This window comes from Schistocerca americana, chromosome 11 (genome assembly GCF_021461395.2).
Source record: "Schistocerca americana isolate TAMUIC-IGC-003095 chromosome 11, iqSchAmer2.1, whole genome shotgun sequence".
Taxonomy (NCBI): domain Eukaryota; kingdom Metazoa; phylum Arthropoda; class Insecta; order Orthoptera; family Acrididae; genus Schistocerca; species Schistocerca americana.
The window spans coordinates 86998667-87026436 of NC_060129.1; the positions used below are offsets into that span (position 1 = coordinate 86998667).

Sequence of the window (27770 nt, forward strand, 5' to 3'; positions counted from 1 at the left end):
TTCTTGATGTTATTTTTTCCACAGCTACTGTGATACTATATTACAGTATTCTGAGACACAAACTAAGCCTCTGGGGTTTCCTTGGGGATGACTGATCTTCCTGCTCAATAAAACGTGCTCTTTCCCTGTTCAGATGTCTGTCTTTGGACTTTCATCATAACTGTTTACTTAAAGTCATACTTGATGGACACTCACTGGCAGTGTTTGCAAACTGTGCAGTTGGCTGAATAAATAAATTGTTGTTGATTAAATTGAAGATTTATTGTTACTTTAGTCCAGCAACTTACCGCAACAGTACAGCGCCTTACTGCCACACTGGCTGTGGTGTTGTGTGTAATAGCATATTTTTACCAATTACTTTACAATAATGAATTTAGTTAAAACATGTTTATTATTAATGATATACGTTTCGATTATTGTTGAGTTTTCATGGAAGGAAACTCGCTTCTTACTACACACATCAGTGTATATGAATCTCACATTGTCGCTACTGTTGTGATTTTACTAGAGCAGTGTTCTATTTACTTCACAGGTGTGTATTGTAGTGATAGTCTCGTGTTATCCTGTCTATCCAGTGTTGGTGGTTGAACTGCCTGGCGCGGTCCACTGGGGTTTTCCCCTTGTGATTCCTGGCCCCGCTGTCAGCCCCTGCATCGAGTAGTGCAGTCGCCTCCTCCGTGCGGCCATGCTCTGCCGCGAAGTGCAGCGGCGTGTCCCCGTCCACATTCCTGGCATTGATGTCTGCAGAGGCCGCCGCCAGCAGCCGCACCACGGCCGGCCGGCCGCCCCATGCAGCCCAGTGGAGCGGCGTGTTCTGGACCCAGTTCCCGGCGTCCACCTCCGCGCCAGCCCCCACCAGACAGCTCGCCGCTTCCACGTGACCCTCCCAGGCTGCCCAGTGCAGTGCAGTATTCTTGTTCCCATCCGTCGCACCCTCATCAGCCCCAGCTGCCAGCAGCATCTGCAGCTCTTGCACTGTCCCATCGCTAGCTGCCTTGATCAGCCTCCTGCCTTTCTCCGCTGCAGGGAGGGTCCTACACAAAACACAGAAACTCTCATACTGTCCTTCAGACACACACTTCTGATGAAGAAGCGTATCAGAGTGATACCACTGTAACCAATTCTAAAACTCATCTCTCTGACAACTGATAAATCTCCCTTCTGTGATACAGAACACTGAGAAAGTTGTTTTATATTAACGTACAGATGCACAGTTACGTCATCCTCTCAAATTCTTCATGCACTCTTAACAAAAAATTCCTACACTCCAACTCTCAAGATACAAAGTTATCACATTTTGTCACTTTAATTCGTGATCGTTAGTTTTTTGACCTTAGAATTCAGTCGTTACAGAAGTTGTTGCCTTCCATTTCGTTCAGCCATTACTACGTCTCTGTGTGCAGCAGTCCTCTGACACTTGAAAATGTGACAAATAATGCTAATGACGTCTCCTGCTATTTAAAGAGAAGTTTCTGTTATTACAGGAGCAAAAGTAAACCCAATTATCAACAAGTTTCTTGTCACAAACTCGTCAAACAGAGAAAGCTACTGTGAACCAGGAAACCATTTAGTAGTGACGTTTCGGATACAGCAATGATACCAAACTGGACTCCTCTACCTCTACACACAATCACACTCATTGACAGATGCACATACACACAAGAACTAACACAAACAAACAAACAAACACACGCACACACACACACACACACACACACACACACACACACACACAGACAAAGAAACATACACATAGAGAAAGAGAGAGAGATAGAGAGAGAGAGAGAGACCAAGAGAGAGAGAGAGAGAGAGAGAAACTTTCGTCTTATATTCCTCTCGCTGTGATGCGCCTTAAGGCGACAGCGAGATCATGAGAGTAAATTAAAGTTTAATGTACTTGTCTCGATATGACAACCGTTGGAAAGTAAATCTTTACATGCGACAATCTCGCTAGGACGGGTCTAAACGAAAATACCTACATGCTGATACAATGCACTGTGCGGCATGTGTTCAGGAGAAGAATTTAGTAACATTTTCTGAAACTAAAGTCAATTAAGAAGTAATTATTTCCATTACTCTGGTAAATGACGTATTAAAATAATGAATCCAATATCCGCTGATCGATAAAATATATAATTCCTTTTTCTAGAAATATTTTGGGCAAACAGATTTGCAAATGTAGCTGATTCTATTTAAAATCATACAGTTGACATACTCAAAACTCATTTTATAGTTCTGATAACTGCATGAGATAATAATGGTTCTTTTCTATATGGAGAGAAACAGACGTGAATCCTGAATGACTGTACAGGAACCAACAGCTCTGAAGCCGTTTTGACTCCCACAGTGCTTAACTTGGTGTGGTCCCGGTGAAGGCAGTGTATTTATGTTTGCCTCACACACATGTTTGAGTGTGTGTGTGTGTGTATGTTTTGTGTGTGTGTGTGTGTGTGTGTGTGTGTGTGTGTGTGTGTAGTCTGGTGAAGGTGTAATCACGGTGTGACACTGAATATTTGAAGTAGTGCTACTTAGTTTTTAAATGCACAGATCACTGACAGACGTCAAAGTCACATCTCCAGATTCAAAAAACTCCTACAGATGAGAGCCAGACTCTGAGCTGTTTGGGCAATTTAATACGGAGCAGTGCACGCTGCTTCACAAACAGGCGTTAATCTATCATTACTGGTGCTTTAATGGTAATCATTTGTAACCTGACCAGAATCAGTGACGATTTAAGACACTTAATCTACTACAGTTTCTCATTACTACTGAATATTTTATGGAATCCCCACTTTAATTACAGCTCGCTGCCTCATGAGTACACCCAGTGCATGATCCCCTCTCCTCCAATCCAACAGATTTTCTGGGTGGACAAGATGCTGCAAGTCTATGTTCTGTTAGATCAGTCGTATGTAGGCTTCTGTGCCACAAAGTTTTTCGCTGTTAAAAAATGATCCAATACTCTGTACTCTAAATCTGTTGCTGAAGCAGCCACACACAACTTCTACAGAGCGATGAGTCTTTGCCTGGTATTGGTTCCACCCAGCATGGGCGTGCCTCAGCTGTGAACCGATGATAGCCACCTTCTATACACGAGTGATCTCTGATGGGGTGTGGTGTAGCAGGCAATTTATTGAGTGGTGTTTCTAGCACTGATGTACAATGGATATGGTGGAAACCGGCAAACGATGCCCAAAATTGCACGCATGAAAATGAAAACTACACGCCATAAGCTGTCCTAGCATTTTCTCCCATATTTTTGACAAATATTACATACATATAAACTTTGTTAGTAATAATGAGTCACTCCCAATTCTTTCAGTATTTAGCAGCGGTCCTTCCACTGCCCAAAAAATTTCCTAACAGAACACAGCCAGTGGTGTGTCACTTTCTATGTAATGACAGCATCTTCAAGACTGCCTTTAGTGTCACAATGCTACAGTACATGCAGATGTAGGATCTCAAACCATGGGACTGACTGTGCTCCCATAAATTAAAAGTTCGCTCACTGCATATGGATTACTGTGCGTAGAATACTAACAGGAAATGGGGTAATTTATGATTCACTCTGAAATGTAAGAATGACTTTATAAAATATATGTTATACTTAACGGACTTTTAGCCGAATGATTCTCAAAACAGTGTTTTTCATTTATAATTTTGGCACACAATTTTTCCTCTATAGTGATGAAAAATAATGTTTCACCTCATGAAAGTAGCAGGAACACAAACCTACTATAAAAATATAATTCAGTTATAGTAAGATGTTTTGAGAGGCACCCGGCCAGGGTGGCCGAGCGGTTCTAGGCGCTACAGTTGGAACCGCGCGACCGCTACGGTCGCAGGTTCGAATCCTGCCAGGGCATGGATATGTGTGATGTCCTTAGGTTATATCGGTGTAAGTAGTTCTAAGTTCTAGGGAACTGATGACCTTAGAAGTTAAGTTCCATAGTGCTCAGAGCCATTTGAACCATTTGAGAGACAGTATGTGCCATAAACAAAAATTGAAGTGAAATTAATCTAATGCACTAAGAAAGAAGAAGCCAATCACACTGAAAACAATGAATTTGCACTGAAGTGAAATGATATCCTGGAAAACCACTCAGAAAAGTTGAATTTGCAAAGTAATGTAATGAACATTATTGACAGTTTAAATTTTGTTTCACATCACGACCGCAAGTTAGATTTCCTGCTTAGCATGAACAGGCACTTTAACAGATTTTTTAATCTTTCACTTTGAGAGACGGTTAATAGGATTTCTTTTCTTTAAAATGGTGATTTAGTGCATTGGTGATCAGTATATTTCGGTTTAGGAATGCACTTGAATTCCGTGTGTTTGTAAGTTGCTCTGTTGGTGAACATGTTTTTTCCACCATGCAGCTCCATTCATCGTTTGTCTACTATTCAGAATTGCAGGCAAAGTAAACTTGGAGGGATAGGAAACTGTATAATTTATCTGTGATGGGAACATTATCACAATTTACCTCCTACCTGCTGGCTCTGAGTTTTGTGGTCAGCAAGGGACTATTTAGATTATTCCCAGAAAAAAAACTGTGTCCAACTAATACTCGGAAACAGAATCTAGCTTCTGATTTATTAGATCTACATTGATCGACGTGTATCTGCTAGATGCTTCATATGGAATGAGAATGCATTTGGACATAGCAGTAATTTCTTGTCTTTCGTGACGTTCAGTTCCGTGGCTTGAGATCCAACATCTGCATGTCCTGTAGCATTGTGACACTACAGATGGTCTTGAAGGTGCTGTCATTACACATGAAGGAATACATCACTGCCTGTGTTCTGTTTGGAAATGTTGTGGACAGTGGAAATACTACTGCTAAATACTTTTACCAGTGGTATAAGTCTTCATGAAAGCTACCACTTGTATCTTATAAGTAATTTTTGTGTCACAGCCGTCTAGCCTTTGAAGCACTGACATACGGTTATGTTCCTAACTAACTCAAACCATATTGTAAATTGTGGGAAAATACATAAGATCCGCGAGCATTCTCTCGTCTGTTACATTTATGGAGATGATATTTAGGCTAGTTTTATGAGCTGGAACTGTTTCGTAGTCAATTACTGTTCTCGCTGTTCTAACGTGTGCAGTTTTCTGCAAATTTTAGTTCCTGTTGAACTGCAAACTGATTTATGAGCATTTTCCTTACATATCTTCTTCATCTTGGAAACCTGAAGTCCTTGTCATATTACGAGATGTGATTTAAAATCAGAAGCATGTGATGTTGCTGGCAGCAGCCATCCCATACTAACCTGGGTATAGTGGTGTCATAATATGCTGACTAACGATGACTGTGGATGCCTCGTTAATTATAACACTGTATATCATGTTCGTCACTCATCTGTTAATTCGCATTTTGCTCACAGACATATTAAAAATTGTTTTTCACTCAGTCATATGTATTGTCAAACCCAACTATCATTTTCGCTGGATGTGATTTACAAGCTGAGGTCTGATATAAAATATATCTGTACATTCTGGCAATAGATCTGACATGTTCCTAGCTATAGTACAACGAAAACTGCATTGAGTTCGATTCTTTATGAGAGCAGTTTTAATTGGTTGGTTGGTGTGGGGAGTAAAGGGATCAAACTACGCTGACATCTGTCCCTTTCCCAACATTCAAACAGCTCTCAGGTTAAAAACATTACCAAAACGATTTCAGGAAAGTAAAAGGCGAAAGACTGACTCGAAACGACACTGAAGAAGAAAACAAAAAAGGCTAACAAAAGGGGAAAACGTAAACTAAAAGAAAAAACAGTGGATGGTATCAGAACAATGTAGCAGATGGCCAGGACTGGGTGATCACAACAGGGATAAAGGATGAGCGAGCCACTCTGCAACACACTAAAACCTCCAGCCTTAAAGACAAGACTAGACGAACTTGGAAAGGGAAAATACGAACACCAAGGCTAAAAAACAGCAAGGAAAGAGTGAGGAAGAGTTACAATAAAGGTAGAAAAAGCCAGATGCTCACCATTAGATTGTGTGACAAAAATTCCCCTCACAAATAAAACGTAAAACGATGTCAACCGTTAAGACATTGACTCCCAACACCGTTAACAGTGTGATGGGAAGGTTGAAAGTCCACTGTAGAGCAACTAAACTAGGGCAGTCCAGTGAGATGAGGACGACAGTCAAGTGGGACCTACAGCAACACTGAGGTACGTCCTAGCGACGGAGGAGGTGTCTATGTGTCAGCCAGGTGCGGCTGATGTGGGGTTAGCAAAGGACAACAGGCTCCCTGCGAGTGGCTTGCATGGATGATTATCACAGATTTGTATTCTCCTTGACAACACATAGTTTATTTGGTGTACTGACCGTGTGTCATTAAGCATCTCAGATCCTGAAGGCTTTACAGCGTAAGACCAACTGGAGATCAGTGTCCAGTGCGAAGATTTCCAGAGTTGGTTTACTGGTAGCATGTTTGGTCAGCCTGCCAGCAAGTTCAATGCCCAGGATCCCAGCATGTCCTGAGGTCCTAATGTAGGTCACTGAATGTCCGCTGTCGCCGAGGGCACAAAGAGACTGCTGGATAGTTAACAGCAAAGGGTGGTGAGGGAAGCACTGATTGAGAGCTTTTATACTACTTAAAGACTCACTAGAGATGACGAAGGACTCACCTGTTCAGGAATGGATATGCTGAAGAGTGCGCGAGATAGCTACCAACTGTGCAGTGAAAACACTGAAGCAATCCAGCTAGGAGCTCTGTTCAGCATGTCCAACGTGAGCATAAGTGAAGCCAACAAGAGCCATTGAGCCATCTGTGTAGACTGTTTCTGAGTCCTGGAACTCACCAAGAATAGAGAAAAACTACCAGTGGAGGCCACAGGTAGAACTGAGCCTTTTGGGCTATGAGATAGGTCCAGACAAACCAGTGGCTGTGGTATGGACCACAAAGTGAACACATAGAAAAGTGATTTTTCTGACGTTTCGCCAGCACGAGTGGCTGGCATTGTCAAAGCTTCACCCTCCATTGCCGGTGGTGAACTGGAGGCGAGCTGGCGAAACGTCAGAAAAATCAATAGATGAACGTCGGCTGAAGAACCCGAGACAGAAGCCAATAGGCAGTTTTTCAACAAGTGGCCACGAAAGCCTTAACAATTTTGTATTACGCCTCTACGGGGAGGAGATCTGCAGATTGTACCGACGCCTTGACCAACGACGGAAGAAGAAAGCGCGACTGATGTCCTCTCTCGCCTTTCTGTCACGGTGCCGAGATGAATGTGCTACACCTAAGTTCTTGAGATGCAAGCGCCTATTCACCACCGCCCAAGCACATCGTCTCTACGACAGAATGGAACGAGTTTTTCTTCGTAAGCGAATACTTACAACACGGAGAGACTTGGCAAGAACGGATCAGGAACTTCTGGACATTTTCTATCAACTAAGTAGCAGAATGCATCGAGACGACTGGGACAAGATCGGCAGCATCACTCACAGGAGCATGCAGAACGAACTCGAGCGCTGCACCGAGCGGCAAAAGAAAAAGTTTGAAAGATGCCGGAAGCAGACCGACAAGGCGATTCCCAAGATGTCACACACAGTGGTCAACTTCACTGAACGACAATTGATCGAAGAGGAAGTGTCTGTTCTTCAAAAAGGAGGGAATTTCGCTATCATCCCGAGAAATATACCTATGCAGGACATCATTGCCAACACCGAAGCAGCCATTCGGACCCTTCCTTGTGAAAGGGCAGAGGAAATACGCACTGAAACAGGCAGGATACTGCGCCGATCAAAATCACCAGCTTGCAACCTGAAGAAAGAAGAAGTACAAGCCATTAAGAATCTCAACGCCGACAAGAGTATATTGGTACTGCGTGCCGATAAGGGGAATGCGACCGTCGTAATGAAGACCGAAGATTATGAGCAAAAGATCCGAGACCTATTAGATCCGACGACGTACCGAAAACTAAGCGCAGATCCGACGCAACGTATCACTCGGAATACGAATCGATTAATCAAGGCGTCTTCTCTGCCGGCGGACATACAGAGAAACCTGCGCAACACAGAAGCCCTACCACCTCGGCTGTATGGATTACCCAAGATCCATAAGAACAACGTTCCACTGAGACCGATCGTTAGCGCTCCTGGCTCACCAACGTATAAACTGGCGAAACACTTGGCCTCTCTGCTCCTGCCACACGTGGGGAAGACCGACACATACATTAAGGACTCAGGACATTTCATTGAGAAGCTGAAGAAACTGAAACTTGCGCCAAACGACATCCTGGTCAGTTTTGATGTTGTTTCGTTATTTACGAAAGTGCCACTCAGTGACGCTCTGGAGCACATCGGTTCCATGTTCCCGCAAGACATCAAAAAGCTCTTCCATGCATGTCTCACCACGAGCTATTTCACGTGGAATGGCGATTCCTACGAACAGCTGGAAGGTGTCGCCATGGGTAATCCTCTCAGTCCAGTGGTGGCCAACTTCTTCATGGAACAATTCGAAGCACAGGCACTGGACTCGGCGACTTGCAAACCTAAGGTGTGGTACAGGTACGTCGCTGATACTTTCGTGGTGTGGAGCCATGGTGAAGAACAGCTCGGTGAATTCCTGAGACACTTGAACAGCCTCCATGCCAACATAACATTTACCATGGAAGTAGAAACGGACAAGAAACTGCCATTTCTAGATGTGCTGGTCACAAGGGTCGGCGAAAACCTGGGACACAGCGTGTATCGGAAACCGACACACACGGACCGATACCTGCACAAACTGTCAAACCACCACCCGAGCCAGAAAAGAGGCACGATTAGTACGCTCGTAACGAGAGCAGGACGAATATGTGAGCCTCAACACCTCAAACGAGAAATGCAACACCTGGAAACTGTTCTGCGGAGCAATGGGTACTCCACAAATTACATTATAAGTGTAACAGAGCCAAACACTCGGCGAAGTAATGAACCAGGAAAAGAAATGTCGGGTACGGCCTTTCTGCCATACATTCCCAGAGTGACGGTCAGAATCGGCCGTACATTGCGCAAACACGGCGTAAAGACGATTTTCAAACCGACAAGGAAGATCAAAGAGTGTCTTAGATCGGCGAAGGAGAAAAGAGTCCCACTTGCAATGTCGGGAATATACCGTATACCATGCACATGCGGAAAAGTTTATGTCGGAATGACTGGACGATCAATTAACACCAGGATCAAAGAGCATAAGCGACATTGCAGGTTGAGGCAGGTGGAGAAATCGGCCGTGGTAGAGCATGCACTGAATGAGACCGACCACGTAATAAAATTCGCCGACACGGAAGTTCTGGCTGTAGAGAAGCACTATCACACGTGCTTGTTCAGAGAAGCTGTAGAACTCCAAAAACACGCGAACAGTTTCAACAAGAAAGAGGAAAGCCTTAAGGTAAACGGATCCTGGCTGCCCGTACTGCAGCGAACGACCGTCGCAGGAAGCAAGAGGAGAACCGCGCCGGAAATGACCGCGGAGAAGCCCTCGGACGTTGGCGCGCCAGGTACCTATAGTCTGCGGCCTCCAGTTCACCACCGGCAATGGAGGGTGAAGCTTTGACAATGCCAGCCACTCGTGCTGGCGAAACGTCAGAAAAATCATTAGATGTACGTCGGCCGAAGAACCCGAGACAGAAGCCAACAGGCAGTTCGTCAACAAGTGGCCACGAAAGGCTTAACAATTTTGAACATAGAAAAGTGATAGAAGGAAAGTGTCGAGATCAGTAAGAAGCAAACACAAACTGCAATTGGCATCCCCAATCTGCGCTGCTGTTGTCAGGGATGGATAGCCATATTAGGGAAAGGAGATCATAATTTGAATGGTAAGGCGAATAATGAATATGGGCAGTATAATTCGCAAGCAACTGCTGTCACCTAATTCGCAATGGAGAAACACCAGCCTTTACAAGGACGCTGGTTTGGGAAGCTCCTGTCGCACAGTGGTGTATAGAGTCCAGCAGCTGGAATGCTGAGGGCAAAGCAGAACCACACACCAGGCATCCATAGGGAAGAAGGGACTGCAAAGTGCTTTGCACAGCTGCAGCAGTGTAGGGCGATCAGCACCCCATTCGTTGTGGTGCAGGCATTGAATAACATTAACATACTGCCAGCACATTTCCTTTAGCTGACGAAGATGGGAAGCCAAGTTAAGCAAGTATCAAAGACCAGTCCCAAAAAGCAGAATGTCTCCACTACATTAAGTAGTTGGTCATCAAGGTAAAGTTCCAGATGGAGATAGCAGTACAACAAAAACAGAAGGGCATGACAAGTCTTGGCAGCTGAAAACTGAAACCTGTGAGTGAGGCCCCCTGCTGCACCTTTTGTATGACTTCCAGCAGTCGACGTTCAGCCACACCAACAGAAGAGGAGCAAAGGGAAATACAAAAATCATCAGCATATAGGTGGGGAGATATTGAGGACCATTAACGATGATTAAAAAGATTGGAACGCTCAGGACAGAGCCGTGTGGGACCCCATTCTCTTGGATGTGAGGCGGACAGTGTGAGGCACTAGCTCGAGCTCTGAAATGCGTAGCGACAAAAAGTTCCGTATAAAAATCGGGAGCGGGCCCCAAAGACACCACTCATGCAGAGTAGAGAGGATGTGGTGTCGCCAAGTGATATTGTAGGCTTTTGTCAGACCTAAAAAGGCGGAAATGAGGTGCTTACGCCGGGAAAAGACCATTCAGATGGCAGTCTCCGGGTAGAGTAAGTTGTCAGTGGTGGAGCGAACTCGCCAAAAACCGCCCTGGAAGGGAGCCAGAAGACGCTGAGACTTGAGGAGCCAACACAACGGCCAGCTCATCATACATTCAAGCAGCTTGCACAGAACGTTGGCGAGGCTGATAGGACGATAACAGTCCAAATCTAGCAGGTTCTTACCAGGCTTCAGCACTGGGATGATCATACTTTCCTGGCACTGAGATGGGGAGTCGCCATCGCTCAAGATTCAGTTGATGATGACAAGGAAGTGGCACTGATAATCCACTGACAGACGTTTAAGCTTTTGGGAATTGATGTGGTCTGCGCCAGTGGTTGAGTCAGGAAAATTGGCAAGGGCACTGAGCAATTCCCACTCACTGAAGGGAGCACTATATGGCTCGGATTGGTGTGGAGCGAGAGATAGGAATTGTCGTTTCACCACTGTTTAATTCTCAGATGCTGAGGTGTGAAGATAATGATCCACAAGACATTCTCCAATTATGTGTGGATCGGCATATACAGCTCCATCTAGAAATTCCATGTATACCTGCAGGAGTCTCATATCCGTAAAAGCATCTGAGCTTGGTCCAGACCTGGGAAGGAGAGGTTCTTGTGCCAATGGTGGAGTTGTATCGTCCCCAATACTACCATCATTCAATGAGCTGACATATCTGGACACGATGCTGTTTGAAGGCAATGACGTGCTCTAGAAATCCATGGTGCTTATGATGTTGAAGGGCCCACCTACAGTTTCTAATGGCCACAGCAATTTAGAGTGACCACCAAGGCACTGACTTCCACTGGGGAAACCTGAGGAACTAGAGATTCAAGACTCAGCTTGGGCAACAATGGTAGTAATGGTGGTCCTATACAAAGGAGATTCAACAGTTGTAGTGCACTTGGAAGCATCCCATTCAGCCTTGGTAAGAGCCCATATGGGCAAGTGTCCAGGCGATGCTGGGGTAGGACAGAAAGAGTGGAAAGTGGTCACTACCACACAAGTCGTCGTGAGATCTCCAGTGGATATAAAGGAGCAGACCAGCACTGCAAACCAAGGGATCAACGGCTCAGTATGTGTCATATGCCACACTAATGTGAATGGGGGCACCTGTAATGAGGAGGCAAAAACTGAGGTGAGTTAGTAGATCACTGAAAACCTTACCACAGCAACAATCTTGGTTCCACCCCAAACAAAGTTAGGGGCATTAAAATAACCAAGAAGTAGGAAAAGTGGGGGTGGGGGTAGGACTTGAGAAATTAGGGCAGCTAATATATGGTGCAAAACTTCATCGTCTGGAGGGACGTATATATTGCTGATGGTAATTTCCTGCATTGTCCTCACAGCTCCCTCCCAAAAGTGTTTCAAGGGACATAGGTTCGCTACTGACATAGACATAGATTCAGACTCCACGTGTCACAGTCAGTACATTTCTTGTAGTACCCATGTCAGGCACAAAGGGCTGGGGTCCACATTACAGGAAACCACGTTTCCTGAAAAGCAATGCAAAACGCAAATGTAATGCTTAAAAGTTGTCATAATTCAGCGAGGTGGGACAAAAAACCGCCGCAGTTCCACTGGAACAATAGGTAGTCAGTCATTTGGGAATGCATGAAGGGATCAAGGAGACAGTTCATGCCTCTGTGTCACCATGAGTGCTGGTATCCAGGACTGTTGCGTCTGAAGCGTCAGCAAGATCTAGGACCTTGAGGGATTGTACTATCTCCACCTCGTCCTCAGACCTGGAACTGCTAGGGACTGGTGGTGTTGGGACCACTGGTGAGCCATAGTAAGGTTAGCTTTGAAAAGCGCGCCACAGCACGTAGCGTGAAGCAGTCGCCCTCCTTTCTCTGACGGTGGTGCTGTTGTCGCAATTGAAGGCTTCGGTGTCTCCCTCTAGAGGGAAAGGGGAAAAGTGAGCTGTTCGCGTGGGTTTATGATGTGGCTGTGTGGGCTCTTGTGGAGAGTTTGCAGTTGCGGCATGAAGAAGCGACTTCTCTGCTGGTGCCAGAGGGACAGGGCGCAGACCGAGGCATCAGCGTAAGCGACGCGAACAGCGGCTCCATGGTATGCGGCGTTAACTGCTCGTCGCGAAAGGAATCTTCCTGAGCGTGGGTCGCGAGGGGCCTAATTTGCAGTTCGGCCGTATGCTGTCGACCGGCGAGGAGGTTCTGAAAATCGGCGTGCCTTCCTGCGTCCGTTGAAATGGCTGGCAGCGGGCGGCTCGGCAGAGGTGTTGCGTTGGTTCAGCCTGGGAGTCGTAACGCACCAGAAGTTGAGTACTGATTGTTACAGATTTTATGAAGTTTAATTGAATTCAATTTAGTTATTTTTGTTAATTATATCAACCGTATATTTTGGGGGTTTCCCACCATTCATTCTCGTCTTCCCACCTGCGGGAAGGTGGTAATATTAGAAAGGGTGGTCCGTTTGTCCCCTTTTGAGGACGAAAGGGGGGGGGGGGGCGAGTCAGAGTAAATCTGTGGTTAGGTTTGCTTCTTTCCTCTCCCAAATTACCTTCGGGTTTGGTTCAAATGGCTCTGAGCACTATGAGACTTAACATCTGAGGTCATCAGTCCCCTAGAACATATAACTACTTAAACCTAACTAACCTAAGGACATCACACATCCATGCCCGAGGCAGGATTCAAACCTGTGACTGTAGCAGTCGCGCGGCTCCGGACTGAAGCGGCTAGAACCGCTCGGCCACCGCGGCCGGCCACCTACGGGTTTATTCGACTGTTAGCCTCAGCTATGTCTCTGAAAGTCTAAGACACCAATGATTGTACTGTTTAAAATGCAAGGCACTAAGAGTGATTCATTCTCTCGCCTGCCATAACTGGTATTACTAGACTCACATGTAAAAGGTACTCCAAGAAAGAAGAAAAAATTCCTTTTTCTTCTTAGTAAGAACTAGTCAATTGCATAAGGAATTCATGCTCATCTGGAAGCTCTAACTTACGTAAATTTGTGTTTATGTATATATGGCTATTAACAAGCAAGGTTGTTAATGTATGCCATAGTGGATTATTTTATATTGTTTATAGCCAGCAAGAACTGTTGTGTGTCTTTTCAATTCAGTACCTTTTAAGGCTTTTACTCAATGTGCGTACGTGTTTTATACAGTTAGTTGGTTATGAGTGTGTTTTCTTGCCATGAAAATGTTTGCCATTTCATTACGGGTAGAAATTGTTGCCCTGAAAGGAGAATGTTGTAACAGTTCGCAAGCCTCAACATGTGGTGCTGGAATTGCTGTGGGAAAACATATGCCCAAATTACCAGCAGTTAAAGCACCATATAGGGGGTAGGACGTATGGTTTTACATCACATCTATATACCATCACCTTGATTTTTTGGGAAATGAACCAACCTCAATGGGCAAGATGTAGGCACCAGTAGCAACCCTATTGGTTTTCAGTCCCGTATAGATATGCCGAATGAAGTGAACACCCCACTGTTCTAAATTGGTGTGGTGCTTGTTGTCAGATTGCAAGAGAAGATTGTGGTGGAAAATAATCCCCTCGACCATGTTGTGGGGGACCATGTTGATGGGGGATGACAGAAAGAGGAATATGACTGAGCAGGTCACAGGCGAGTAATGCTCAGGGCTGAGCTGAGGATACTGTCTAATTTAGGACTGCCACATTTCTCATTTTCGACAATACAGCCACTTCATCAAACTTGTCCTCCAGGTTCTTGATAAAGAAAATAGAGGCTTTATAGCCAGAAAGCAGTGCCCATCTATTCTGCTGCAGGCTAAATACCTTGGCGAACAAGGTTCTCTCTTTTCCATACTCCTTTGTTCCTCCCATGGTGTAACTACGGAGGGGAACAATTCAGGATCATATCTGTCAACATTGTAGTTTACCCTGCCCTTCTTAGAGATTGCTGGCGCCAATCACCAACAACAGATGACTTGGTGCACTTTATTGCAAGTCGTGCGCCCTGATGCCACGCACTCTGATCAGAGGCTCTCTCCACAGGCGCCACCCAGCCACAGCAAAGGCCAAAGAATCAGATTCAGTATAACTGTCACCCTTATTTATCCTTCCTGTGCATAATTCTGATAAAATTTATGTGTGCGTTATCTCTACATTTACACAGCACTGTGCTCTCGAAAATTATGGACTACTGCTTTGTAGGCGTGGAGGTGCCGTCTGATAGCGAGCTATATGTGTTCCATCAGGTTCACACGATGCAAATTATGTGGACGAGACAAGACGAGTTCAGTATCATTCTGCTCCAGTCAATGTACCACAATCCTGTCTTCGTGACAGGGTCATCGTCGTTGAGCATGAAAATGTACAGGTTATCTGCATTAGTGTACAGGAAATCCTCAGCTGTCATGGTGGCATCGGTGACAGATGTCATGTAAGCCCAGATGATTGCACCCACCTCATAGTCCGGCTTTCGCTGTGCAGCATATATGGACCTGTGCATCTTTTGGGTGACTGTCCACCTGGACGAGGGCATGTCTGGACATGGCCATCAGCATAATGTAACCAAAAGAACATGATTCATCCTACTAGAACATACGTTTCCAGTGATCCACTGTCCAGCCGGCCGAAGTGGCCGTGCGGTTAAAGGCACTGCAGTCTGGCACCGCAGGACCGCTACGGTCGCAGGTTCGAATCCTGCCTTGGGCATGGATGTTTGTGATGTCCTTAGGTTAGTTAGGTTTAACTAGTTCTAAGTTCTAGGGGACTAATGACCTCAGCAGTTGAGTCCCATAGTGCTCAGAGCCATTTGAACCATTTTCCACTGTCCAGTCTCGATGAGCCTGCTCCCACTACAGTGGTAGTGACGGTTCTGGCGTAACCACGAGCGCCAGAACGAAGACGAAGAACGCAATACCAGAGAAGGCAGTGAAACGACATAGGCCAATGGTGCACTGATTAGGGCCGCACCATACCTGCAAGAAGTGAATATAAGCGCCGCTCCTGACAGCCTCGCCTGGACATTTGTCGACAGAATTAGCATGGCATAGCAGAGAGTGCTACGAGAACTGATAGTTGTGATCCACAAACTTTGTGACAGACTTGCCTAAACACTGCATGTTGCACAAGACTCTGATTTATACTGCATGTCGCTCATCGTTTGCGACACCTTTGTACATTAAAATTATGCATTGTCAATCTGCTTTAAGGAAGTGAAACTATTAAAGTTATTAACTTGAGTTGTTGTATAGAATTCCGAGAAGGCAGCATCCCTTAGGCAACCTATACGAGGCGAGTGGGCAAGACCCAACAGTTGGCGACAAGGATGGGATAGTCCGTTGACTTGGCGCTTGCATGTATCTTCTTTAAGTTTCAGATGCTTTGCAGTGCCGCCATCAAAATCAACTTCGCCACTGTCCTGTACACAATGATTTTTGAGTATCTCTTCCCCCTGATTCACGGGTCCAGAGAGCAAAGCGGCCACAGCACATCAAGACACCGCAGGACGACCCCATTCAGGTGGAGCCTTCGCCTCCTCCGCCTCCTCTCGTCCTACCGATAGAGCTGGATCCGCCCACAACACAGCAGTCGCCGCGTTCTACATCCTCTACACCAAGAGGTGGACGCATACCCTTCTGGTGGTATACTGGGGAGCCATTTTTGCCAGAGCACAGGCCGGATGGCGGGGTACGGCTGGAAGCTTGATGTCCCCAGCAGCCACAGCTTTCGGCCCATCGTTGCGCCTACACTCATTCATCCCCCGCCATGGTCGCACTCAATACAAGACCCCTTTAACGAAGACGAAGAACGCAAGACCAGAGAAGGCAGTGCGACATGGGCCAATGGTGCACTGATTAGGACCGCACCATGAATGGATTGACACCTGCAAGAAATGAATATAGGCGCCGCTCCTGCCAGCCTCGGCCAGACATTAGTGGACAGCATTAGCATGGCCTAGCAGAGACTGCTACGAGAACTGATAGTTGAGATCCACAAACTGAGAGACAGACTTGCCTGAACATTGCATATTGCACTAGACTAGTTTATATTGCATGTCGCTCATCGGTTGTGACACCTTTTTACATTAAAGTTAAGTATTGTCAATCTGCTTTATAGAAATAAAACTACTAACGTTTTATGCTTAAGTTATTGTGTAGAATTCTGAGGACGCAGCATCCATTAGGCACCCTATACAAGACGAGTGGGCGAGATCCAACAGTGATGATTTAATCTGTCCACATGCAAACTTGTATCAGATCATGCAGTATGCATATTCACATTCAACAACGTGTGCCAGGTTTTTGCTGTGAACCACTTGTGCTGGCACCAGAATTCTACTCTGCCGCCAGACCACCACCTGCCCTGCTGTACAAAACTCTGACCTCAGTGTTCAGAGATGGGATGTGGGCGCTCAACACATCACTGTCTGCTCGTGGTTTCACTGGTCTCCAGCCACTTTCTCCAGATGCCGACGACACTGGCACGTTCGAAGCCTCTCCATTTCTGAGGTTATCATTCGTAGGCACTTAGTCTTTCATAACTTGTGATCTTTTATGTAAGGTGTTTTACGCGTTCGCACAGCCGTCAGCGAGGAAGGTCTTAACTTTCTTCTACCTGTACATCGATGTGCTTATTGGAACCATGCATAACAAAAGTATTTCTCGACACACGTTCTGATCTCTTCTTGTTATCCTTACTAACACAATTCTCGACCAGTCTTTTAAATACTGTCGTAGTTTGTTTTGTGTTCTGTTCTAACACTTATTTCCTTCTCCAGTGGTTCCCTCATCGCTTTTTTAGAAATTTTATTAGGATTGCGTCCCTCAGGTTTTCGTAACTCTATAAATTGGTATAATTCCTTTCCTGTCACGTACTTCACTGAGATTCCACTAATTTTGAATATACTGCATACAATATATTTTAAACTTTTTCCTCGACAGTATGTACACTGTGCTTAACGATGTCGTATGTTTTGCGGTGTGCATGTTTGCTTGTCACCTCAAGCAGACAGGTACCTGGCATTTCTACTGATTCCCGCTGTGGTCTGTCTGTTTAGTAATTTTTTTGTATACTTTCTTCTCGTTGGCTGTTAGCATGCACCTCTTCTTGTGTTACATCACCTGCATTACTTTTATGCACGACATTTGGCAAATGCTTGTCAGTTTCCAGTTCGTGATGTAACTTCAGAATAAGTGTTCTGTCTTCCATGATTATGTGTGTGAATTGTATTGTCCTCCTATGGTGTACGAGGCTTTTAAATGTAAATTGAATCTACAGTTTATGCATTCCCATAGCTGAATGTCCTGGTTCACCAAAGCACGAAGTACTGGAATCTCTGTGGAGCAGGCGTTGTGTTTCCTTAAATTCACTTATGGACTTTGTACCAAAATATAAACTTTACAATACTTCTTTCGCTCCCATATATCCCCTTGAATAATAAAGAAATTCTTATGTCACACAATACCTTATTTTATTACGCCTTAATTACATTAAGAAAGCATGTTGAATACTGTCATTGTTGCTAATTGAGGGCATGTATATGCATAGTTCACGTGCAAAATACATAGTCTTTGACTTTAACAGTAAGTGCATTGGCAATGAAATCACTATACAGCCCTGTGCATTCACTACAAACATATGACACAGCTCTCTTGGAAGGCTTACTATGCTTTGCAGCAGGTGCATAAACACACTGCCTGTGTCCAGTGGCCTATGGAGGCACAGTGAGGCTAGGACAGAGGAGCACGCTACTCAGAATGCTGCGTGCTTTTGGCACCACGTCAGTAGAAGCCTTGTGTGTGGTTCTGGGGTCTTGCCGCATTGACATCATTATCCACCACAGAGCGGCGGTGTGCTGGGTAAAGAGGGGTACACACTACAAGATTCCAGTAATAACAGGGGCAAACTTTGTAGACATGACTCAATTAAATAACAGCCACCTTGAGACCTGAAAAATGGACTGGGAGATGATCGACAAAGGCCATCGTGTTTTCTGCTCCTTCCACAATTTACAGGTACAGCTTCATCACAAGCATACGGATCCAAGCCGTGCCGTTGTTCACATTGCGACTGGGCTTGAACGGAGTGGGTCTTAGCTAGAGTACTACATGCACATGTGGGGCATATGGGTCTCCTGAACATGTGACATTACATTCAACACCCTCACACATATAAGATCTGTAACAGAGTATAAGGACATCAAAGAAATGCTACGAGACCCAGACAAATAGTGTGCCCTAAGCAACGCAACTGTTAAGGTTTCAAGAACACTGCACGAACAGACGAGGAAACTCATACGGCAGATCTCAGACAAGCACATGACAACCATAACAACAGGATCCTTGGGACGACAAAAACTGAGACACACCACAGTCATTGATGTAGATGCAGGCACAGAAAATGACACAAGCACAGCAACAACATCAGACAAAGACTCATATTATAAGAGGTTCAATACCTAAAACAGACAAAAAAAGATAACTATAAGAAAGGAGGCATCGCATGTGATTTTTTCATTTACCTGATATGCATTTTCAATACAACAGTTAAAAATGGGAAGGACAACGACTAACTGAAGAACTGAGACACTCATTACATCTAAGGAATATTCTATATGGTGAGGCGAATCTTTAGGTTCTGTGGTTCCACTCCAGCCTATGACATTGCTTAAAGATAAAAACATCATGCTCAGAGACATACAAGATAACATACGACATGTATATGGGTAACTACATCTAGCCATGGCAACACAAATAGTGCAATAGTATGCCCTAGATAAGATCTAATTAGTGTCACTACTCCATAGACAGTATAAACAAATACACTCGCAGTCACTCGTGATGTATTTCATTTAGTAAGGTTTCTGCCAAGCCCTCCCACATGGAATGGCAACCGCACAAATCATAATTTATATGTTATATTTTGTTTTAACAGTAAAATAATATTTGGAGATCATTCCTTTCCTATGTTTCTATTTTCTGTTCTAAATTACTATGATTTATTAATAATTTATTTCCTACAACTAATTTAATTTACTTTGTAATTAATTGTTGTTACCCTCCATTTATAGCTCAAAACTAATTTTACTAGTGATGTAGAACAATGCAGTATTATATGTAAAATTGCATAATGCACGAGATGCTTTTTAAAATGTCAGGTAGCAGGTCTTTAAATATGCAACAAATGTAATGCATTGTGCACTCACAGTTTTTCTTGAAGTCAACTACCATTATTTGCTACCATCAACAATCGATTTGCATAAATATAAGTCGATATCAGGATCCATTTAGGCAGAAATTTCCCCATGCTGAGTCAAGATCTGTTTACAGAAGACCTAGTATGCCACTACAAACGACTCCACCCTACCACACACGCAGCAGGATTGCAGATTAGCACGAGCAGCCATCTTGACCATTATGCAGTGACCACCGAAAATTTGTCCCATACTGGCTGTAGAATACGGACTTCTTGCTCATCACAAGCAGTCGCCGTTACTACTAGGCTGCCTTACCACACGACTGCACGTGTGACTTCCAGTTTCATTGAGTCTGATGTTCCAAACAAATGAATTCCAAGAACTACTGCCAGACGACCTCATATTCAGCTCTCGTGGCAGACTGAACCTCCGTCTCTTACAGACGCCATTCATCCAATGGTGCTGTTCCGGCTCATTCTGTGAAACGCAATTATAGTGTCTGCAAAACAAACATGGAAATAAAACTGACAGCTGAAAGTTTGAGCGAAGTGAGGTCGTTTGATAGGATGACCTACTAGTTAAGGCTACTGCTTGTTGCAAATGTTAAACAAGTATTTTACTCCCAGTATGGCGCAAATTTTCAGTTGTTGCTAAATACTGAAACGTCAAAAACTAATTTGAAGAAAAAATGCAGGAAATCACATAAAAATGAAACTTCACTGTAGAACATTCCATAACCTTATTCTGCTGATGGATATTATTTTTACGTCTTTTCCTTCATAATGACCCATCATCATTTCCGTTTGACGACCATAACATAATTATTTATTCGCATTAAAGTAATATTTTTAGTTACAATGCATAAATGTAGCTGTAACACCAATTTTATACAAATTTACTTTAGGAGATGGGAAACCACCACTCACACGATAACTTTCACCCAACACACCTATTCATTCACTAAATTTGGAGAGAAAATGTTGTTTATCGTACCTTTGTCAAATAACTGCGTGAGTGGACCAACTGTGGTCTGAACAGGTTGTAATTCACACTCTGTTCCCACAAAAATATCTCGAGAAACACAACGATAAATGCTTACACAAACATCAAAAATTAACAAATAAAATGCCGTTTCTTGACAATTATAACTTCTATTTTATCGAAAAATACAATAAAGTGAAATTCTGTGTTAGGATAAGATCACTTGGCTAACGCCCTCATAAGTGGTATAGTGAATGTGGAAATCGTGCATGTATAGCGACAGTACTCACCGCAGGAAAGAGACGGAAGCATCGTCAAATGTGGGAGTGGGGCAGGTAGCTGTGTGCTGTGCAGCTGGAACAGGAGCCCTGCTGCAGTTTTTGTGGCCAGTGTGCAGCTGACTGGTGGGGGTGACCTCGCTGTCTCCAGTGGCTGGAATGCTGTGCAGAGACAGAGGGTGTGGTCACGCAGTGCACACGGCCGACAAAGGGCAGCCTACTGCAGACAATGCTGCTGAGAATTTGTCCAGACACAACTAATAGAACACACACTTTCAACATCAGTAGTGGGTCCTCTGAGACGAAGGACTTACCCCTGTGCTAATCGGTTTAGCCCCCACACTAGTAGCATCGCTTATCAAACAACAGGCTGAATAAATTAAAGTACAAATAAAAGATACATGCTAAGGTCAACATTTAGGTTGAACTGACATGACAACTAGTCATCAGCGTAGTTTCAATACATAAAAACAACATTCCTACAGAAATAAAAATGGAAATAATCTTTACATGTACAACTTGTACCATTATCATCAGATAGTATCGGTAGCTGTTAGGGACTTGGCTGTAGGATGCACAGCTGGTAAACTACAGAAGAGTAGATTCTGAACTGTGCACCAAAAGAAATTTAGAGAAGCAAGGGATACAGAATGTGAGATACTGTGCAGCTATTCCCTTAATACGTTTAACTGTCACCAAAATAGGCAGGTAAATATATTTGTTTCACGTTGGCCAACGAGCACTGTAAATAAACTAGCGAACATTGAGCATTGAGTAAGATAAAAAAGGCAAACAGAAGCATTCTATACATACATTTATGGGTGATATGTAGTCGGAAGTTATTAATTGAATGAAAATAGAAATTCTGTTTAATTCTTATGTTCTATATATACAGTTCTATCACACTGTGGTAAGAAGATTTCCTGTAGAACGAAGAAAAGAGTTGGATTTAAATTAAGGAGACATGGGTTACGTAACACAGGAGACAATGTAATGTTGTGTAAAGACGCATTAAATCATTATTAGTCACTAAATGTGACTAAAGTAAGCTGTGGTTGCTACAAGTGAGGAGAAGATACAGGTTGATAAGTGGAAACTCTATCAGTGATGGAAGCATACATAGGGTGTTCGGAAATTCTCTTTACAAACTGCTAGGACTTGTAGAGGGGGCAGAGTACTTAATATTTTGAACAGGAATCCTGTTTGGAAATGTACTGTATGCATTCTACGACAGTTTGAGTTCACATGTTTAAATCATGTACTTCTGCTTCAGGAAGTGAATTAGGCATGATGTAGTGCAGTTATTAGGTAACAGACCGAAAGTAAACATAACGGAACATCCATTTATCAGTTCCGCACATTTGTTTGCATTAACACTTAAACATTACCTTCTGCATGTACAGTATTCTAGGTTGATTTTGTGTGTTGGAGTAATGAGAACACGTAATATTTAAGTGATAATACAAACAAGGAGGCTTAGCTGATAAACGGATCTTTCGTTGTGTTTCTTTCGAATTGTTATCTAATGACTGTACTGCATCACACCTAACTCAGCTGCTCAAGCAGAAGTGGATGAGTTAAACATCTGAACTGAGACCATTGTAGGAGGGAAACGGTAGCCGGCCGAAGTGGCCGTGCGGTTAAAGGCGCTGCAGTCTGGAACCGCAAGACCACTACGGTCGCAGGTTCGAATCCTGCCTCGGGCATGGATGTTTGTGATGTCCTTAGGTTAGTTAGGTTTAACTAGTTCTAAGTTCTAGGGGACTAATTACCTCAACAGTTGAGTCCCATAGTGCTCAGAGCCATTTGAACCATTTGAGGAAAACGGTCCTCACTCCCCTCTACAAATCATATAAGTCTCTAAAGGAAATTTCTGAACACACTGTACACACACTCACTCTCTCTCTCTCTCTCTCTCTCTCTCTCACACACACACACACACACACACACATATATATATATATATATATATATATATATATATATATATATATATATATATATACATAACAATATTTAAAAAACATCTGCAAAAACAAAATGTGTGTGAACTATTGGGCATTAGGATTTTATGGTGTATTTGTTAAGTGAAATAGCATATAAAAAATTATAATGAGACAAAAAGTCTTATGAATACTCATATTGTGGGAGATCTATCAGTAACTGCAATGTATGGGATAGGGAAGGTCCTAACACTGTGAAGTTCTTTGGGCAGCCTTCAGAAACAGCATAGAGAAGTACAAGCAAGGCCGGCAGGTTACTAGACAACTGACAGATGTTCCACCAAGAAGCACATACAGCGTTTTGACTAATAAAACCACCTGTCCTAATGTGCTAGAAAATGGGGATGTCCAAATTACAGCATATATCCTTTGGAACAACTGAACAAAATGCGAAAGGAAATGGGGAAGCGTTGTGTGAATCTGCCCATTTTGTGGATCTTCATGAGTTGTAGAGAATGGCCTGTTGTCTCCTGAAGTGGCCGCCGGCTGTTTGAGGACTGAGTACCTACAGCTTCCTGCAGATGTACTTGTGTCACGTCCTGCAACGGAAGTCTTCCTCATGATTCGATTCAGGACCGCACCCTTCTTCTTGGAACCTAGCACACATCTTAAGACGTGTATCTAATAACACTGTACTATTTGTGGAGAATAAACAAAGTTTGTTCTCTGAACTGTATGTATATTTCAGAAATAAACATAGAAAGTGAAGGAGAAACATAGAAATGAAAATGCAGTAGTTATGTGGAAATAACGATCAGTCTGACCGTCTTCTGTAGAGCACCTATTTTTTCCAAGGTTTGATATTTATGTCATGACAACATCAGAGATGGAAAGTTTTAAATTCTTTTCTGATCTGTTTGAACTGCGCTGTAGAGTTCCTGGTGTTAATGTCGGACTACACGCTTGTTGATCAACGCCATCTTTCCATTATGCAGCATATGTCGCTTGTAAGTATCTCATTGTGAACACCAACAGAGACAGCAGACAACAATATATGTAATACTGAGTAAACTGATTTATGGTGAATTGCACATCACACAGAATAAAGCCTGTAGGCTCGCTGCCCTCGCTGCTCACACTACACATCGTTGTTTCTGTTGTACATCTGCTGTGAGCAGCACATCACTGTGTCCACCACTGATATGGCTCCTGCTGTCTTCACAGCAAATTTACCACTTATTCAGATACTTTACACCACAACCTATATGGCTGTTGCACATATGCAGTTCAGCACAAACAATGACCGCAAATAATGATAAAATCATTTATAAATCAATGAATAATTTAGTTCTCCAATGACTTTTTTAACCTAACCTATCCGCTAATAAGTCCAGTGGGACCTAGTACTTCTTTAAATCTAACAGGTGTGAATATTACAGTTTAACAAGTCAAGGCTGCATAATACTAAACACGAATTCTTTACAGACGAATGGAAATGGTAGAAAGCGAGCATTGGAAGACCAGTTTGGATTCAATAAAAATGTTGCAAGCCGTGAGGCAATACTGACCCTACGACTTATAAGATAGATTAACGGTACGTAAACCTACGTTTGTAAGATTTGGGGACATAGAGAAATCTTTTGAGAATGTTTACTGGAATACTCTTTTTCAAATTTTGAAGGTGGCAGGGGTCAAATACAGGGAGCGAAAGGCTATTTACAATTAGTACAGAAACCAGATGGCAGCTATAACAATTGACAGGCATGACAGGGAAGCAGTATTTGGGAAGGCACTGAGACAGGGCTGTAGCCTATCGCTGATGTTATTCAATCTACATATTGAGCAAGCAGTAAAGGGAAAAAAAGAAAAATTAGGAGTAGGAATTAAAATCCATGGAGATGAAATAAGGACTCTGAGGTTTGGCAACAACATTGCAATTTTGTCACAGACAGCAAAGGACCAGTAAGAGCAGTTGAAAGATATAGACAGTGTCTTGAAAGGAGGATATAAGATGGACATCAACAAAAGCAAAAGGCAGATAATGGAATGTAGTTGAATGAAATCAGGTGATGCTGAGGGAATTAGATTAGGAAATGACAAACTTAAAGTAGTACATGAGTTTTGCTATTTGGGGAGCAAAGTAGCTGATGATAGTTGAAGTAGAGGGCATATAAAATGTAGACCAGCAGTGGCAAGGAAAGCGTTTCTGAAGAAGAGATGTTTGTTAACATCGAGTATAGGTTCAAGCGTCAAGAAGCCTTTTCTGAAAGTATTTGTATGGAGTGTAGCCATGTATGGAAGTGAAAGATTGATGATAAATAGTTTAGTCAAGAAAAGAGTAGAAGCTTTCCAAATGTGATGCTACAGAAAAATGCTGGAGATTAGATTGGTAGATCACATAACTAATGAGGATGCATTGAATAGAATTGGGGAGAAGAGGAATTTGTAGCACTTGAATTAAGGAAGGGATCCGTTGGTTGGACATATTCTGAGGCATCAAGGGATCACTGATTTAGTATTTCAGGGCAGCGTGGTGGGTAAAAACTTTAGAGGGAGACCCAGACATGAATATATTAAGCTGGTTCAGAAGGATGTTGGTTGCAGTAGGTACTGGGAGATGAAAAAGCTTGCACAGGATACAGTAGCATGGAGAGCTCCTTCGAACCAGTCTCTGGACTGAAGACCACAACAACAACATTAATCTAATATGAGACATCAATGAAAGTATCACCAGATATCAGATAATGTCTGTCAGTGATGGTTTATTTTGCTGCACAGATACACGTAAGGAAACTCGGGGGCTGGAAATACACGCACACACACAGAACTACACAGAACTGGACAACGGAGACATGTAGCTTGTCTTGTGTTTACCTGGTTTCTGCCGGTGGCTCAGACAGCAGCTTGAGCACTTCAATCAGATCTTCAGGCTGACAATGTAGCGCATCTGCCCAGCCCTTCGTGGCCATCACGTGTAAAATATGAGTCTTTATAAAGGCGGCGGCGGCCTTCTTAAGGGTGCTACAGGAGTTCCGAATAGCGAGCACAGCTGTGGTCACCGCAGTCTCAACAGACAGCTGTGAGGCCAGCTGCTGCTCGCACTGTGCCTTCAGGCCTGACAAGCCGTACTTATCAGCAGCGACCAGCAGCTGGGGGGCCATTCTGGCCAGCTGTGGGGCCTACAGGGTATACATGTAGGCCACGAGATGGCGCAGCAACTGGCCCCCCACGTCTGGGACTGTGGCCTCCAGCGTGCCGTGGCTGAAAACAGCGGCGAACACGGGACTCCTGGCGGCCAGGACGGCCCTGTGCGCTGCCAGACGTGTGTCGCCCGCCACCAGGGACACCACAGCGCTTCCTCCAGCGTCCAGCAGGGTGCCCAGGTCCACAGCTGCAGCCTCTTTCCCCTCCTGGACCTGTCCTGCTGTGGGCGATTCTGAAACACAGCGTCACTGAGTAGACCTTCTCCCTTGCACAGCACTCTCCATGTGAGAACATGCTTGAGCCACAAGTGGATCTGCGTCAACCATCACTTCCTAACACTAAAAGAAGTAGACTTCGCCATACTCCTGGTAGTATCATGTGGGTCATTTTTTACCTGCAGTAGAAAACCACCATTTTGTTTGTATTTGGGTGGTATTTTGAGTGTCTTCATATTGACAATATGTCTCTAAAATGAATAGTACACGGTAAAATATAAGTTTTCTCTAAGTAAACATTTTTTTATTTTAAATGTCACAGAAGAAATTCCACAATCTTTCGTAAATTTGGTAAAGCAATGTTGCAATGTTTTTCTTTATAAAAAGATTGAAACAGAATCAAAACATATTGTTTATGTATTAATAGTATTTTCCTTTTATATAATAATAAGATAAGTACCAAATATTTGTGAAAGATTCTAAAAAGCCGTAGGTGACTAAAATGCTCTGCATTTTTTGTAGTTATTGCTATGAAGGAAATAAAACATAAGAACAAATAACTTCAGCCTATAATTATAAATATTTAAGTATATTTAAGAACAAGGACGTGACAGAATTGCCTAATCTGGGATTCTGGGATTCAGAAAGCCGACAAGAGTTTTTGCTCGTCAACTTTTGCACACGTACTTGTTGCACTTGACGTTTTATTTCCCTTTGTTGTTTTGTTGTCTGCAGGAAACCTGAATTTGAGAAGACCTTCTAATTCCTTATTGGCCACTGGCAGTATCGAGTGCCTGTAAGGGGAGACTGACTTTTGTCGGCAGTGTGTAAGAGGCAGCAAGGTCATCTGCTACTCTGAGGATAAGGTCCCGACGTGAAATCTTCTTAGACGTAGGTAACTTAAAAATTGTGCGAGCGTTAATCATGGCGAGGACAAGGAAATGACACGTACAGGGTATCGTTGGGTAACAACTCAGAGACTGTAGTATCTAGCGATTTGGTCAAACACATTATAAAACTTCACAGTTTATGGAAGTTACCTCTCAGTATTCTCATTCATCTGACATCCAGCAGGCATGTTATTTTTTTTCTTTATTGTTACTTAAACACCTTTACAAGAAAGGTAGGCCGGCAGCGGCCTATCTATGCCGCTCTTTGGTCACAGATAACACACATGTAGCATGATGACAGACGAAAAAACAAAACGAACATGGTGGATAAAAAACGGTAGTCAATATTAAACTACATGTAGTCACTCACAGGCGCAATGTCCGAATAAAAAACGTTCAGCAGTTGTTCACAGAGAAGACAGAAATTACACATG

General features: G+C 43.5%; 1 protein-coding gene across 1 annotated transcript; it reads right to left on the minus strand.

Annotated features, from left to right (window-relative positions):
• Nucleotides 1–343: 343 nt before the first annotated feature.
• LOC124553275 (ankyrin-3-like) lies at nucleotides 344–26188 on the minus strand. Its single transcript, XM_047127159.1, has 3 exons — nucleotides 25902–26188; nucleotides 21097–21246; nucleotides 344–1034 (listed from the first exon to the last, which is right to left on the minus strand). Exons 1-3 carry the CDS (start codon nucleotides 26186–26188, stop codon nucleotides 527–529), a joined length of 945 nt encoding a protein of 314 aa, XP_046983115.1. The 3' UTR covers nucleotides 344–526.
• Nucleotides 26189–27770: the final 1582 nt, after the last annotated feature.